The sequence below is a fragment of the Mus pahari genome, chromosome 19, assembly GCF_900095145.1.
Source record: "Mus pahari chromosome 19, PAHARI_EIJ_v1.1, whole genome shotgun sequence".
NCBI classification, from domain to species: Eukaryota; Metazoa; Chordata; class Mammalia; order Rodentia; family Muridae; genus Mus; species Mus pahari.
The window spans coordinates 51,968,495-51,985,076 of record NC_034608.1 but is presented as its reverse complement, the minus strand read 5'-3'; the positions used below and the strand labels follow the sequence as shown (position 1 = coordinate 51,985,076).

The 16,582-nt window shown below is 40.4% G+C and overlaps 1 protein-coding gene across 1 annotated transcript in view; it reads left to right on the top strand.

The window, feature by feature from the left end:
- Positions 1-16,582, top strand: part of Tnks (tankyrase) — a 146,873-nt gene that overhangs the window by 91,533 nt on the left and 38,758 nt on the right. The window contains exons 6-11 of the mRNA XM_021218747.2: positions 3,644-3,738; positions 5,272-5,338; positions 5,514-5,700; positions 9,172-9,293; positions 10,612-10,703; positions 11,059-11,137. Coding sequence (XP_021074406.1) covers positions 3,644-3,738; positions 5,272-5,338; positions 5,514-5,700; positions 9,172-9,293; positions 10,612-10,703; positions 11,059-11,137 — 642 coding nt within the window. The remainder of the gene's footprint in view (positions 1-3,643; positions 3,739-5,271; positions 5,339-5,513; positions 5,701-9,171; positions 9,294-10,611; positions 10,704-11,058; positions 11,138-16,582) is intronic.

The following is a 16,582-nucleotide window of genomic DNA, read 5'->3' as shown; positions in this document are numbered from 1 at the left end:
TTTTGTTTTTTGAGACAGGGTTTCTCTGTGTATCCCTGGCTGTCCTGGAACTCACTCTGTAGACCAGGCTGGCTTTGAATTCAGAAATTCACCTGCCTCTACCTCCCAAGTGCTGCGATTAAAGGCATGCACCTTGAGACTTCTTAAAGGGGCAGTTCTTTCAGCTCTAGTTCTTTGTTATTTATCAGTCCTGCTGACTTGGTTGTATGGGAAGAAGGGTGTTCTAAGGCGCGCTGTGTTTATTTCTCAGACTTTAGTGAGCCTTTAGTTGTACTTTTCATTTGCACCTTCCTTGTAGGTGAGCCTTGGTGAGACCCCAGTAGGCAGACACTGTTGAAGAGAACAGAGGACTCTAAAGTACAAATTGAGTTATCACAATACGTGAAAAATTTCTGGAACTGAAAAAAGTATAGTAAGTTTTATTATAAAGATATAATGATCACAAATAGTAATAAAAGGAATATGAAAATTAAAAAAAGTTGGGTTTTCAGGCTGTGTATTTGTTTACATGTCTATATATTTTCTAAGACAGGGTTTAAATGTAAGGTAATATCTACATCCACTCATAGATTGATAGAAGTATTCTTGCAAACTGATAGCAAATGCTAAGCCTTAAGAAAAAGCTGGGCTTCTGTAAACTGTGTAGGAATAGGTGAGAGAGTTAAAACGTTTGTTTAGAGGAGGAAAGTTAAGTTCCAGTTTATAAGCAACACTGATGTAGCCACAAGCTACTTTAGGAAGGAGACAGACAAAGACCTTTTCTTCAGTAGGGCAGTGTTTTAACAACAGCAGAAATCAGGGTACATAAAGTCTGTTTTTCATTTGAGAAATTTACAGGACACAGTAACCAATTATATTAATCTTGATTCTTGCAAACCAATTTTACATAAACAACCATAAAATATGAATATTGACATCAACATTAGATTATGAGATCCATTTTGTTTGATAAGACAGGAAAATGCTGTAAGGTTTAGGGGCATCTGTGGAGTGTGTGAGGGGAACCGTCAGTTCCCTGAAAGTTTTTGGAGGTAACTTTGGGGGTGTAGGGGGTCAAAATTGATGACAGAAGCTCATGAAACAATGTCTCATTAATTAGGTAATTATTAAAATATGGGAAACAAATGCATGGGTATTTTATAGTTCTTTAGACTTGTTTCTAGTGAAGCAAAGATTTCATGTTTGTATGTTGAAAAATTATGAAACTATTTTACAAAATCATTTTGTAGTTGAAACTATAGAAAAAGAATCTGGAGTAAGAATTCAAACAGTATCTTACATTGTGGAATGTACGGAGCTAAGAAAGACTGCTTGAGTCTTTGGAAGAAATAACACAGTAGATGACAAAATGGGCAGCCTTCATTATCTTGAACTAAGTCTTAATAAGTAGTGTCCTTAGTGTACTAAAGTAATAGATCTTATTTGGAACACAAGTGCATTTAAGGATACACACAAGCACACACACACACACACACACACACACACACACACACTTTGTAGCTTTGGGTTCTTAACCTTAGTCACGGAGCCGTTTAACATGATTTTCACGCTGTGACCCCCCAATCATAAAACTATTTTTGTTACTACTTCATAAGTGTATTTTGCTGTTGCTGTGAAGCGTAATGTAAATATGTCATACAGGATATGCGCCCCCCGAGAAAGGGTCATTTGATACCCCCACCCACTCACCCCCAGTTGAAAACCACTGCTCTCTAGACACTAAGAAGTTTGACCAGTAATAAATCTGCCCGGTACCCTGACAACAGTGAGTTTCCTGGAGCTGGGAACATCCAGGACAGCAAACAAGCTGGTCACCAGTGCTTGGACAATTCCAGGGGGTTTGATGTAGGCCACACTAAAGCGTCATCTTAAAGAAAATGAAAGCACTATATGTGTACTATAAACAGCTCTCTGACGACTTACATGATAACTTTGCAGTTGAAGTTTTCCCTGTGAAATACATCAAATATCACACATTCCCGTTTAGAAATGTCAGTTTAAACCTTTATACAAAATTATAGGCAGATTCACCATCTCATCACTGTGATAAGACAGATACAACAGAGGTAAAAAAAAAAGGGGCTTAATTTAGCTCTCAGTTCCAGAGTACAGCCCATCGTTCTGAAGCAGCCCATCACTTCCACAGTTTAGACAGAATGAATGTATGCATGCCCATGCTCGCTCACTCTTTGCATCCATCAGTCCAGGTCCCAGCTGATGAAAATGATGCCATCTGTATTCAAGGAGTGTCATGAAATGATACCACGACATGTGTGTGCCCTTTACATTGGTTCTCTTAGCCTCAGTCACCATGCTGGCTCTACTTCCTGCTGACACCATTGCATCTTCCACTGTCTGCTGGAGCCCCATTACCAGTGCTCCCAATTCTTAGAAGCTTTTCACGTTCCTTAACTCCATCTTTTTCACAGGCAGTTTATTTCAGGCACCCTCTCATTTCTAACCTGGTCAGTCACAGAACATCCTTATTTATCTGAGATATATGAATATTTCAGCAGTTCATAAACTCAGCATATTACCACGCTGAAGCATTATAAATAATTTTACTGAAAGAATTCTTAAAAACCTAATCTGAAAAGTAGGAAGTTGGTCTTTCTTACATTTAACTGCTTACATTATTGTATGTATTGTCATTCATTTTGAGGTTTGGTCATTTGTGCAAGTGCCGAGTACTAAATCAACTCTGAATAGTTGGGCATTATAAAAAGGAAAGTCTTTTTTGCTCATAGCCAATTAAATTACCATTTCCATAAAATACTAAATGTCAGGTTTTCCAGGTAGCAGCTTAGTAGCCTACTGACCTGTGTGTACCAGTTCTGTCTGGGGAGCTTCCCCATTCAGAAGCTGTGCACAGTAGGGCATCCAGCGGAGCACTGTAGTGTTGCCTTACTGCTTGAAGTCCCAGGGAGTGGATAAAGTGTGTTGTCTTTTTGGTTCCACTGAAGCATCTTCAAATGGTTCTTCAGGGATGCTTGTCAGTCTTCTCCATTGAAGTTTGAAAGTTGGATCATTGTGTTTCCTGGTACTGGGTACAGATGGCTCTTACATGATTTTAAGTTAGCATACTAAGAATGGTTTGTGCTGGAAAGGAAGAGAAAAGCAACACAAGGCTCCATGTTGAAGACCGTGAAGACCAATAAGGGACCCAGATGAGGTCTGTTAGCTTATTCTATGCTGCTATAAACTGATGCTGAGGAATGGATAAAGAAAAATGTGCTTCTTTTATAATTCTGTGGCTTGAGGCTAGCATCTGGCAAGGGCCCCTTGCTGCATCACAGCAGAGAGAAGGCCAGGAGGAAAGATTACTTGGGGAGAGGAGCAGGAGAGTGAACGAAAGCAGACCTGCTTTGCAAAGCTCCCTTTGTGATATCAACTCAGTGATTCCAGAGCCCTAACTCTCTTCTTGGAGAAAAGCAGGCCCTGATACCTGGATGTTGTTACATAGGAGACATGAGTTTTGTTTGGACAAGCCACAATCAAGCCATTGCAATGACACTGCAGATAGACTTCTCTCTCGGAAAGGGAATTGTCCCTTGTCCCTTGTGTAATTATAAGCTGAGTGGAGACCAAAGGCTTTTTTTTTTTTAAACCTGAAGAGGTGATGAGCTTCCCTTTGTCTTTTCAGTCTACTCCGTTACACCTGGCAGCAGGCTACAACAGAGTTCGGATAGTTCAGCTGCTTCTACAGCACGGTGCTGATGTCCATGCGAAAGACAAAGGGTATGTACGTTCATGCCGCCATCCCATGGGCAGAGAATTATGCTGGTGTCATCATTTGATAGCCCGAGTTTTTAGCGCCAAAGAAGGTCATATTACCCGTTCATTAAGAATGTTCTCGAGGGCTGGAGAGATGGGTCAGTGGTTAGAGCACTGGCTTGGCTTCCGGGAGACTGGGGTTGGATTCCTGGCAGCGCACATGGCAGCACACACGGATCTCTAACTCTCATTTCACAGGATTCAGTGCCCTCTTCTGGCCTCCGTGGGCACAAGTACATAAACATGCAATACATACGTACATGTAAGCATAACACTCATACACACAAAATAGTAATAGTAAATTATAAAATAAAGCTCTCAGGTTTGAGCTCAGATCTTATTTTATGTACCTACTATAGACTTCTCACAATCATCTGCTGCACCAATTTAATCAGTTAGAATCATTTTCATCTCTTAAATCTCGTTTTAGAAAGATTTAAAAATACTGAAAAATGTGATAATCTAGTATAGTGGCTATTAAGAGAATCTCCTCATATTAATAAACTATAGTAATTTATAAATGATTTTTTAATTTAGTTATTTTTTAAAAATTTACTTAAGCTAATTCAGTCTAGATGATCTTTATAAAGATTGATATAGGAAGGAATGGATAAGAAACAAAATAAGTGGGTCATTATGAATAAATATTAAAAGCTTACCAATTTTTTTTCTAGTTTCCAATGATCTATGAATATTTGTTCACAATCCTATATGAAAAGCTAACATTGCTCGTTATCTGGCCTTAAGATCCTAAGGATAACTGACCCGCCCCGGGTGAGGCAGATTATGTTAGACTTCTGTGATTGACAGCATAAAGGAGCGATGCCCTAGAGGGAGAGTTTTCATTCAGCTCACATTCATGTCAGGAAGCAGGAAAATGAACTCTCTACTTGAGACCGTTAGAAGAAAGAGAATTCGTCCGTTTGGGACTGCCCCTTTTCCATGCTGCCTGTCTTGCCTGTCCAGTGTCTCCTGTGAATGGTGTCCTGATCACATAAGGTGCAGGTGCCCAGTGTCCTTGCCCACCTGCTTCCTCATCACATCCAAAACCAGATGGCTGCACAGTGGCCAGTCGTCAAGAGACACACACAGCAGAAAAGGGTGGCTTTGAACCTCGCTTAGGAAGGGTGCTCTGATCGGGAAGTTATAATAATTTTAGATATTTAATTCTTACACTGAAAGTATCTTGAAAGTGGATTAAAATAGTACTGTTTCGGCTCCCTGTCGGTTAGCATGCCTGTTACATGTCGATAATTTGTTTATTAGTGTGTTGGTCTTAATTCTTCTGACTGATAGTATTTTATTATTTTTATGGATCCTATTTAAAGACCACAAGATAAATGCTCAATGTGTAGGTATAAGCTGTGCTTTGAGTTCTTCCCATAAATTCTTAAAATGCATTTAAAAAACAGAACTTAATAGAATTTTTTAAAAGCAATTCACAGCCAGATGGCTGTGTTTGAAATTTCAGCATTTTAATTTTCTTTTTTTGTTCAGTGGACTTGTACCTCTTCATAATGCATGCTCATATGGACACTATGAGGTCACAGAACTGCTGCTAAAGGTAAGAGAAATCCAAGTATTGAATAGTAACATTCAACTTAAACTGCCTTCTAAAAACTGAATTTAAAACAAGTCCAAAAATTATAGCTGAAATTTTCAGTGAACTCCATTTTCAGAGTTTGCTTTCCCTCATGGACAGACACACTTACTAATGTCAGCCGTTTTCCCTAATCCAGCATGGAGCTTGCGTCAACGCTATGGATCTGTGGCAGTTCACACCACTGCATGAAGCTGCTTCCAAGAACCGGGTAGAAGTCTGTTCTCTGTTACTTAGTCACGGTGCCGATCCAACCTTGGTCAATTGCCATGGCAAAAGTGCTGTCGATATGGCTCCAACTCCTGAGCTCCGGGAAAGACTGACATGTAAGCGTTTGTATCCTGAACCCAGTGTAACTAGCTGTTAGGGAGAACATCTCGGCCTGCTTCATTACTCAGGCTGTTTCCTAACTAGTCCGTGACTTCCCCTTCTTAATGTGTGCTAATTTATCATATTCATGTCTAATCATATGCTTGCTTCATGTGTTCTACAAGAGCCTTTACCACGTGCCATACATACGTATGTACAAATGCCACATACATCATGCATACTACTTACCCACATACATACATACAGACATATATGCATGCACACACATACTTTTTAAGTCCAATTCTAATTCGTTTGTCAAGACTGCTGGTGGTTTGTTGTTTTGTTTTCTGGTTTTGTTTCTGTGTGGGTTGCTTTCTTTTCCTATGTTGTCGTTCATTTTGTGACAGCTAAGGGCAAGGCCCATCAACAACCATTTACTGAGTATTTTCCTGTGTGACTAACAGTAGAAATACAGCCATATACAAATCAAAACAAGTGTCTCTGGGCCCCTCGAGCTTCTGTTTTTGTCCCACTGGTAATGAAGGTGCGGCTGAGCGTCAGCTGTGCGGCTCTAAAACGTTGACAGTGTGTTTATATTTACATTGAGTGTTAGGCCCCAAATTTAAGTGAGGTGATTTGATGGATATAACTTTATTAGTACATATTATTATATGCATGTGTGTGTGTATATACATATACTTAAGGAAACTGCAAGTAGGTTTAGATGAACAGAAAGAAAGTTTATATAGCTAACACAGCATTCTCATCTGCAGCATATCTTGGTTCCTGTATTACTGACATTTTACACTAGTACTTCACAGTTACCACAGTTAATCCAGTAGTGACACATTCCTTACAGAAGGCACACTTAACTAGGTTTCCTTGCTTTGGGTCAGAAGTCCCTTTTCTGTTTGGTTCTCAGGCTATGGCATTATGTGTATACCTCATGTGCATACGGTTCTGACATGCATGCAGTTCTCCATGTGGGCACTGTAGATTACCTTACCTATGGTCTGCCTTTAGCCTTATATGAGAGAGTCTAAGAATGAGAAAGCATGTGAGAAAAGCTTTATAGGTAATTCCTCAAGGAAAAGAGTGCTCAAATGTTCATCAAGTGTGAGCCCAGATGTAACAGGGACACTGTTGTTCTACTGTCTTGGTAGAACTTCCTCCCATGTATCTTGTATTGGATTATATAATTTATTTTCTGTGTATTCAAGCTTCTTAGAGACATGTATGTTTGTAGGATGATGGCGACCTGTGCTATCCCTGGGATCTTAGAGCCCTCTGCATCATGTCTCCATCTAACACCAACCTAGTGTTGTGCTTATGTCCAGCAGCTTCAGAAGTCCAGCACTGTTTTGCATGTCCTTTCTTTAGTTTATAGTGACTCTCTCGTGTGTATCCCAGGTTATCACTGTCCCCGTCCCCTGCTCTCAACCATCTTACAAATCAGAGTTGTACCAGAAGTCTCACCACTCTGTTTCATCAGGTTGTCTTAGTCTCTCAGAGACCTTAACGTTTACATAAATGTGTGTAGCTCTACACAGCGAGCAGTTCCTTAGCTGCTGTTAACCTTCTCAATGGGGGTTTTTAAACATCAGCTTCTGCCCAGCGTCCCGAGGAAGGATTTAAAGCTCTTCTCTAGCTGCAGCTTTCAGTGTCCTGATTACTGCTTTGTAGCTGGTATTCAATTTCACAAGTTTTTTGAAGAAAATTATATAGGAGGCTTGAGAAATGGTTCAGTGGTTAAGAGAGCTTGCTGTGCATTCACAGGGAACTGAATTTTGATCCCAGCCCTCACGTGACCAGCCATGCATGTTCTTCATGTGCCTGTAATGCCCAGGCTGGGAGGGAAGGAGACAGGACAGTCTCTGCAGCTTGCTGGCTGCCGGCCTAGTGGTGGGAAGGGCTTCAGGGAAGACCCCTGTCTCAGATCTCAGAGGGTCAGGACACACTTCATCTGGCCTCCATACATGCATAGGTACACTGACACAGAGAGAGAGAGAGAGAGAGAGAGAGAGAGAGAGAGAGAGAGAGAGAGAAGAGAGAAGAGAGGAGAGAGGAGAGAGAGAGAATGAGAATGAGAATAGATACAGGAAACAAAAATAATGCTACACTGTGCTGTTACTACAGCTACATCATTCTGCATACTTATTCCCTTACTTGATTTTATTATTTTATAAAGCCAAATAAGGAGGTTGTCTAAATTTCATTCTTTTTTTAAGACACTTTTAGAAAAGCAAACTTTTAGATGTTTTATAAATATGAAATTATCAGGTTTTAGGGTTGTGTCATTTGTAGTTTTAACAACTTTTAAACTATACAGTGTCTTTGAGGGTCTAAAAACAAACCCATAGGACCAGGGAGGTGGTCTAGCAGTTTCTGCTCATGCAGCCTACCTGGTTCCCAACACCCATGTGCTACTGTTCTCAACGGTGGGGTTTGTTTGCCTTCAGCTTAAACATCTCTCAGCTGCTGTCTCCAGCCAAGCCCTACAGTCTGCTTGCTCTCACGTCTGAGTACATCGCCCCTTTGTAGTTGTCAGGATCCGGCTCTGTGTGTGCCTGCCTATAGCCCCCTGACTTGATTAACCCCTGCGTGTAACAGTAAATCAAACCATAAAATTTTGTCATTGGTATTTACTGTTTACCTCACCGTCTCAGTCACCCCTGTGTTTTGTTCCAGAAGTTTTAAAATCTCATATTGAACAGAAATTGGGGTATAAGATAGCTGAGCCAGTTAAAGCACTCACTACACAGACCTGATGGAGTGAGTTTGAGCCCTCAGGAGCTACTGTGGACGGAGAAAACCAACTCTGACCTCTACAGATATCCTGAGGGGCATACACATTTGTAGTCACACATTACACACACACACTTTAAAAAATGTTAAATAAAAAGTTATTAGAAATGGTTCATTTCCTAAACTAACCACAACTCAGTATACAGATATTGAATTGAAAACAAGTATTTATGAAGAACCTCCCCTGTGTCTCTGGGACCGTGTATGTGTCTAGAGATCTGTGGGTGAGAGTGCAGAGTGCCCCAGTGTGTGTGATTAGCTGCTTTGCTTTTGGTGAACAGTTAGATAAGCCGTTTCAAAAACTGTTTTATATGTGACTTGCCATCAACTGGGAGAGTATGGACGTCTAATTTCAGAGTATTTATATTTCAAAACTTTCTCATAACCTATACATGGATTCCTTGTTATCACTATATTACTATTTTAACTCAAATAGATATGTATGCAAAATTATAATTTCCACTTAAGTTTTTTTTTCTGTATTTGTGTACGTATTGGGTATTTTTTGAGACAGTCTTATACAAACCGGTCTCAGGCTCTCTTTGTAGGTCAGTCTAGCCTCTACTCTGTAAGCGTCCTGCCTCAGCCTTCCAGGTACTGGGGCTACAGGAGTGCACACCACACCTTCAGAGTTGGTTATAACTTGCAAAACTACATGTCAACCATTGTTTCTTTGGCAGATGAATTTAAAGGCCATTCTTTACTCCAAGCCGCCAGAGAAGCAGACCTGGCCAAAGTTAAAAAAACACTTGCTTTGGAAATCATTAACTTCAAGCAGCCACAGTCCCATGAAACTGCATTGGTAAGATGATATTATCCATACGTCCCTTGGGCCCATAATAGTGGTGCAAGATTAAATAATTCTTTTCATTTCCGAAGCCTTGAAGTAGCGCTGCTCTCTGAAATGCCAGCAATTTGCATTTTAATATTGGTTGCACTGGGTTTTAACGTGCGTTCGGTCATGGTTCTCTGTGGGTGAGGGACTAGATATCTGCTCAGCCGTGAGTTAGACTTGTTTTATCTTTGTGTTCACCCAAGCTTATTGTGACAAATTATTTTTGTGCTCAGTGCTTTTATTATAATGCAAAGTATGATCTGATAGAATCTTATCTTTGAGCTGTACTTACTAGATAAATATTGCATCTGTTTTCTGTAGAAAGTATGATTTCATAAGTATTTGCATTATCCTTTGGAGTAATTGCATTCAGAGAACAGATTATGCTTATGTGAGGAAATGTTGAAACTGAACTTTCTGTTCCCAACTGTATAAATGACCTTTACAGCTGTCCTTCCCTCCTCCCCCTCTCTCAGGAAGATCACTGACTTTGGTCATTAAGCACATTAAGGCACAAATGTGGGCTGGTTAGTGCCTGCCCCTAACTCTAGAACTTAAGCTATGTGCGCCTTATGTTACAGACTGTTAGATATGCTTCACTTAACTCTCTTAAACCTGCGTGGCTCAGAAAGGTCACTTAGCCCATTCTGCTGGAAACACTATTAAAAGATAAACCAAACTGAAACGGGCCAAGTGAAATTTCAAACCACCAAGCCTAGTTCAAATAACTTTAGTCTCCACAGAGCTAGGCCAGGAGTCCCCAGTCACAGAGTGTAATCCCCAGCACTGTAAGAAACTTGACCCTCTGCTTTGGGGTGTTTACTTTATTTAGTTGTGAGTAGTTTTATTTTCCAACTGTTAATACAGTCATTGATATAAAATGGAGCAAAACACAAAAGTGACATAAACAGGAGGACAAAACCTAAGGTTTCTAAGCATATCGGCTCCTTCACATCACTTCAGGGTTGCATGTTTTCACCTTGCCTAAGCAAACCTGCTTATCCTTGTGAGTTTGGTGCCTCTGTCAGTGAAGTAACGGAGAAACACTGGCAGACAGATCAGTGAAGGCTTGAGGAATGAAGTCTCTACATGCCTAATTGCGAATATAATTTCGCTTGCCTTGCTCGCCCAGTGTGTGTAAGAAGAGTACTGACCACAGAGTACAATTCTTCATCATGTCCTGGTGCCCTCTGAGATTAGTGTCTAATAGCTGCGGGGCCGTTTCATTCAGGAGTTCATGTTTAGGTAGAAGTTTGTCTTAAACTGGATTGTGTTTGATTTGCAGCACTGTGCTGTGGCCTCCTTGCATCCCAAACGAAAGCAGGTGGCAGAGCTGTTGCTGAGGAAGGGAGCCAATGTCAACGAAAAGAACAAGGAGTAAGTACAGCCGCAATAGCTGGTCAGCTCTTCCTCCTCCTTCCTCCGGTTATTCCTTACGTGGTGTACATCACAGAATTTGGTCATTGCCTACCCACCCCCACACCATGAACCCCATCCTTCCAACAAGCCCCTTCCTGGTTTTGAGTCTTCTTGTTGCCATGTTTGCTTTGTCTTGGTGGTCCGTGCCTTACCAAGTTTAGTTAAGTGGCCCGGATGAACGTGTACAGTGGTACATGACCACCCCACACCACCCCACTAAAGAAAAGAGCCTTCCTTCTGTCAGCAGCCAGCAGTGACCGAGAGTTTGCAGTAAATGTTACAACATTCTCTTTCCCTTTTCTCCTTCCCATAGTTTCATGACCCCTCTGCATGTTGCAGCTGAAAGAGCTCATAATGACGTCATGGAAGTTCTGCATAAGCATGGAGCAAAGGTAAGCCCTCACTTAGCACAGGGCGGCCAGCTGCTCTCAGTACTGGGTCCCCAAGAACTCATCTTGGTCAGAAAGGGCGGTTAGTGTGTGGTTTTGTGTTTAAAGTCATAGGTTGTCCTTTGAAGTTGATTTAACTTTTTTTTTTCTAGTAAAATTGTCTCTTGGTCCTTTCTTCTTAACTGAGGTTCCTTCTTCTTAGATAACACTAGTTTTTAAGTTAACAAACAAAAAAAGACTAACCAGCTTCCTATTTATAAACACTAAAACACAATCCACTAACCTACGTACATAAAACTCCTACTTTGTGTTTAGGTAGCGTTTGCAGGAACATAGGAAAGATGAAATTTGAGTATCAGACTTTTCAGTAAACCACATTAAAAACAAAAATACAGCCAGGCAGTGGTGGTGCACGCGTTTAATCCCAGCACTCGGGAGGCAGAGGCAGGCGGATTTCTGAGTTTGAGGCCAGCCTGGTCTACAGAGTGAGTTCCAGGACAGCCAGGGCTACACAAAGAAACCCTGTCTCAGAAAAAAGAAAATAAAAAAAAGTAAATCTATTACTGTTTGTTAAACATAGTTAGTTAATAATATGTTTCTTTGATAGGCTCCACATGAATCTCCTTAACTGATAATAGCTGTTGAACCAGGTATTATAACCAAGCAATGACCTCAAATCCTTACATGATAATTCTTGTAAGACTAGAGTTTTGGGAGGCTGGAGAGATGGCTTGTCTTCTGCAGCGCAGCTGAGGTCATGGTTAACACCTGTGTTGAGCAGCTCCCAGCTGTCTGAAACTCCAGCTCCAAGAGGGCTCTGGCCTCCATGGGGAAATTACACCTCTGCACACATTCCCACACAGAAAGAAACTCATAAAATACACTCAGTTGAGAATAAAATCTTTAAAACAATTAGAATTTTCTCTAATAGAGCTGAATGGTATTTTACAGCATACATTTCCTTCCTGACACTTGCATTTCCCTTTACATAAGCTTCAGATTGGTGTGTAGTATTTTAGTGTAACACTACCTGATTATACTTTACAGATGAACAAGATTATATTAAATGCTTTAAAAGTCATTCTTTTTTTTTTTTTTAAAGATTTTATTTATTTATTATATGTAAGTACACTGTAGCTGTCTTCAGACACTCCAGAAGAGGGAGTCAGATCTTGTTACAGATGGTTATGAGCCACCATGTGGTTGCTGGGATTTGAACTCCGGACCTTCGGGAGAGCAGTCAGGTGCTCTTACCCACTGAGCCATCTCACCAGCCCCTAAAAGTCATTCTTAATTGAAATCAAGATAAGTTAAAATAGAGAGAGGAGTTGTACAGGTTTATCACCTACTTTGTAGCTACAACTATAGCATTGTTATAAGCAACATGTTGTATCAGAAATAGTAAGCTAAGGGGGCTTTCCGCTACACTTGTATGAATTGTTGCCCTAGGCTTGACTTTGCAAGTCATTTTTGACACATTATAACACTCATACAAACCATAATGTTCTTAATTCTTAAAAATACATATTTGTTATCACCTACAAGGCATTTTTTTTTTTTTTCAGAAAAGTTCATTGAAAACTAAGCTTTTTGTTATAGCCTCTCTCGGTGGCATTGCGTAGGTTCTCAGTCCTTCCTGACTGTTCATGGGCATGATGTATTATTATTATCATCTTAGTTCAGCAGTGGACTTATGTGACTGAAAACAGTCTGCTAGTGACATAAATGACTTCTAGAGTAGCAAGTCCTTCCTGGTCTTCTACTACAGCAAACAAGTTACTGATTTCCTTTAAATACAAAGACAGCATATACATTGTCATCAGTAGATCTCAAATGCCACAATCACCTTCAATCCTAGCACTCAAGAGGCAGAGGCAGAGAGGCAGAGACAGAGGCAGGTGGATGTCTGCTGAGTCCAACCTGGTGTACATAGTAATCTGTAGGCGAGCTAAAGCCAAAGAAGGAAAAAAGTAAGGAATTGCAAGGAAGGGAGGGAGGGAGGGAGGGAGGGAGGGAGGGAGGGAGAGAGAGAGAGAGGGAGAGAGAGAGGGAGAGAGAGAGAGAGCAGTGGCAGCAGCAGCTGCTATATCAACTCCCTATCATTCATTCCTGGATCCCAAGGCAATGTGCCAGTCCCACAGGGTTGCTGCCTCCATTCCTTCATACATTAGTAAAAACTTTTCTTTACTCCTAATGGGCCATGTTTCCCTTGCTTAGTATTTTCTTTCTGTGATTCTATTGGACTTGTAAATGGCCCATAGTTAACATTTGTGTCTAACAACACTTTCTGAACATGTTCACATGATCGAATCCCTAACAAGCCACAAAAGGGAAGAAAAGTGTATTTTGTTCATGGTTCAGAGGTTTAGTCTATAGCTGAAGGAGAGTATGCTGAAGTAACCACGTCGTGCCAGATAGGAAGCAGAGACGAGCACAAACAGAAAGACACAGATAGAGGACACACCCCTAGTGACCTGCTCCTCCGGATACTATGATGGATACTCCAGATGGAACTATGGCCATCCACAGTTCTGTCTCCTAGTAGCCTCCAGATTCTGACTCTATCAGTAGATTAGCACATTCATTTAAACTGAACCCTTATAGTCTGGTCATCTCTAGAAAAGCCCTCAGACATACCCACACGTTTGCTTGTCTAATTATTAATTACTTAGTCCAATCAAGTTCACAATCACAGTTGTCCATCATGACCTCTAAATGTATAGCTTAAGAGTGTCTTGGCTATGGTTAGCATGTTGAGTATGTAACATAAAATCAAGCCTTTTCTCTTTTTTTTTGGTGGCAGTTTCACATCTTAATAAAAATAATCTGTTTAGCATTGAGTGTTAAGTATTTGTGGTCTCAAACCATTTTAGGGGCTCTGGGGCTTCAGGGGAAGAAGGAAGGCACTGGCAGAACTGCTCTCTTTGTTTGGTGGGAGTTTTGTTGTTCATTTGTGGGGCAGAGTCTCCTAAGTAGTCCTAGCAAGCTTAGAACCTGCCATGCAGGCAAGGCAGAGCTGGGATTTCCCTGAGAGATTTGTGACATTGCCTTCTAGTAAAGAACAGTCCCTTCTCCCCGGCCCCTGGAGCAAGCCTGTGTACTATTCCCATCTGTTACACACTCAGTACTCTAAGTGAGCTTTGTAGACAGACTACCAGCAAACGGTTATAAGCTCGTCTATTTATCTCCGCCGAGTGAGTGTTCTTCTCATCAGTGACTTTATTGCTCGATAAAGTACTCCGTAATCTTTAGTAGATGGTACTTAGAATTTGAGGAAAGGATTATAATCTCCATTCACAATTTAAAAATATATATCTGTTAAATGAAATGATTTTTTAATTACATTAGTGTCTTACACTTTATGGATACAAACATTTTTAAGATACCGAAAGACTAACCTAAAGGAATGAGTAAATATCTCATATGCATAGAATGTATAATATAAAATTTCATTATGTGACCAATTTACCAGTTTCTGTTATAAGTCACCGCTCATCAAATGGAACTTTTAAAAAAATTCTTAATTCTTTTTACAAACTTATTCCAAGAACCATTGAAACATTATAAATTTTCATTCGTTGTTAAAATACGAATTTCCCCAGAGTCAGTGACAGGGATGTGATTGGGCCATTTTCCTCAGCACTCAGTTCTACCATACTTACTTACAGAAGGTACAGTGTGTTTGTCTTAGTTTTACTGCTGTGAGCAGACACCATGAGAAGTGCACTCTTATAAAGGACAACATTGACTTGGGGCTGGCTTGCAGGTTCAGTGGTTTAGTCCTTTATCATCATGGCAGGAAGCATGGTGACACTCAGGCAGACATGGTGCTGCAGAAGGAGCTGAAAGGTCTGCATCTTGATGGGAAGCCAATAGGAGATGATGTACTGTACTGGGTGTGACTTGAGCATAGGGACCTCAAAGCCTGCCTCCACAGTGGTGCACTTCTTCTAACAAGGTCACACTCACTGCAACAAGGCCACACCTCCTAACAGTGCCACTCCCCACCATGCATTCAAACACATGGGTCTATGGGGGGGCCACTTCTATCCAGACCACTGCAGTGTTCTGCACATCTGCTTCAACACTGGAGGTGAAGCTGGCCAGTCCTCGATAAACAGAAAACCTTTACAATCCTCTCTGTCCATTACATTTGCTTGCTAAAGGGCTGAGCTTTATTCAAAATACTAGAGACATCCATTTGAAATCTTAAGTTGGTAAGATCAATATTTTAGAAGAATAACTCTCAAACCATATTTACATGATTTAACAAACTAAATCGGAATTCATTGTTACCATTTCATTTTTACAGCTGTATAATTGTGTCTCATCTAATTTCCAGAGAAGTGTGAATAATTAGGATGTTTGCAGTTCTGGATATTCTTCTAAAATGAAGTAACATTCATACAAAAACTAGTTTGCCATATTGTGTTTTCAAATAAATACTTAAACAGTGCTTGTCTGTTATGTACAAAGTCTTTTTTTTTTTCTGCTGGAAAATATGATCAAATTAAATTGTGATGCCTTTCATGGCGAGTTTTGTGAAGGCCAATAATAATTTAAGTGAAGCCTTTTCTGAACAAGCAACACAGCTTTCCCAGTAACAAAGGACTGGAAAGAGACCAGTTCTCTTCACTTCTGACCTCTTTTTGGTGTGGGATTATACTATCATTCCCTTATTAGGACCTTTCAAGAAGGCACTCCGTATTCTCACCGTTAATTGGACTTGATGAAAAGTTATTGCCACAATGTAGGAAGTGGTTAAGTGCTGAGTCAGCGTGTATGCTCTGGAGAGGGAGTTGTTGTTGAGGCCTCCAGAGATGAGGGAGGGAAGATTTAACAGGGTTTCCATGAAAGCAGCATGTACACTTTGATCCCTCTGGAGTAGCAGGTGTTTGCGGGGACATTCTAAAATCCTAGGCTAGTTAGATTTGACCAAATTATGAACCTTGACACAGAAGTGGAACATTTATTCAAAATAATTAACTAAATTACTGTTTCCCATCTACACACTTCAAGGTTTGAAAATGGCTCCTTGAATCTACAAGGGAGTTCCCAGTTCAATGTATTTATAGTTAAGGCATCCGTTGCAGATGAGTATCCATGACCTGAAAATAGGAAATTTGTAATGCTTCAAAACCAAGACCTTTGAATCATCAAGATCACACAGACAGAAAATTGTACCCTAAGCTCATGTAATACCACACAGTCACAGTCACAGAAAAATAGAGTTGTTTCAGCTTATGAGTACAGTGGATATATGGAACAAGTTGGTGTTTAGACATGAGTCCTCTTTCCAAGGCATTTCATTATTTAGTACGAATATTCCGATAGAGAAAAGAATTTGAAATCAGAAACGCCTCTGATGAGGGATATTCATTCAGATTATAAGGCACTTCCTAAAATGCAAGTGTGATGAACTACACTGCTAGTCTGCATGTGTATTCT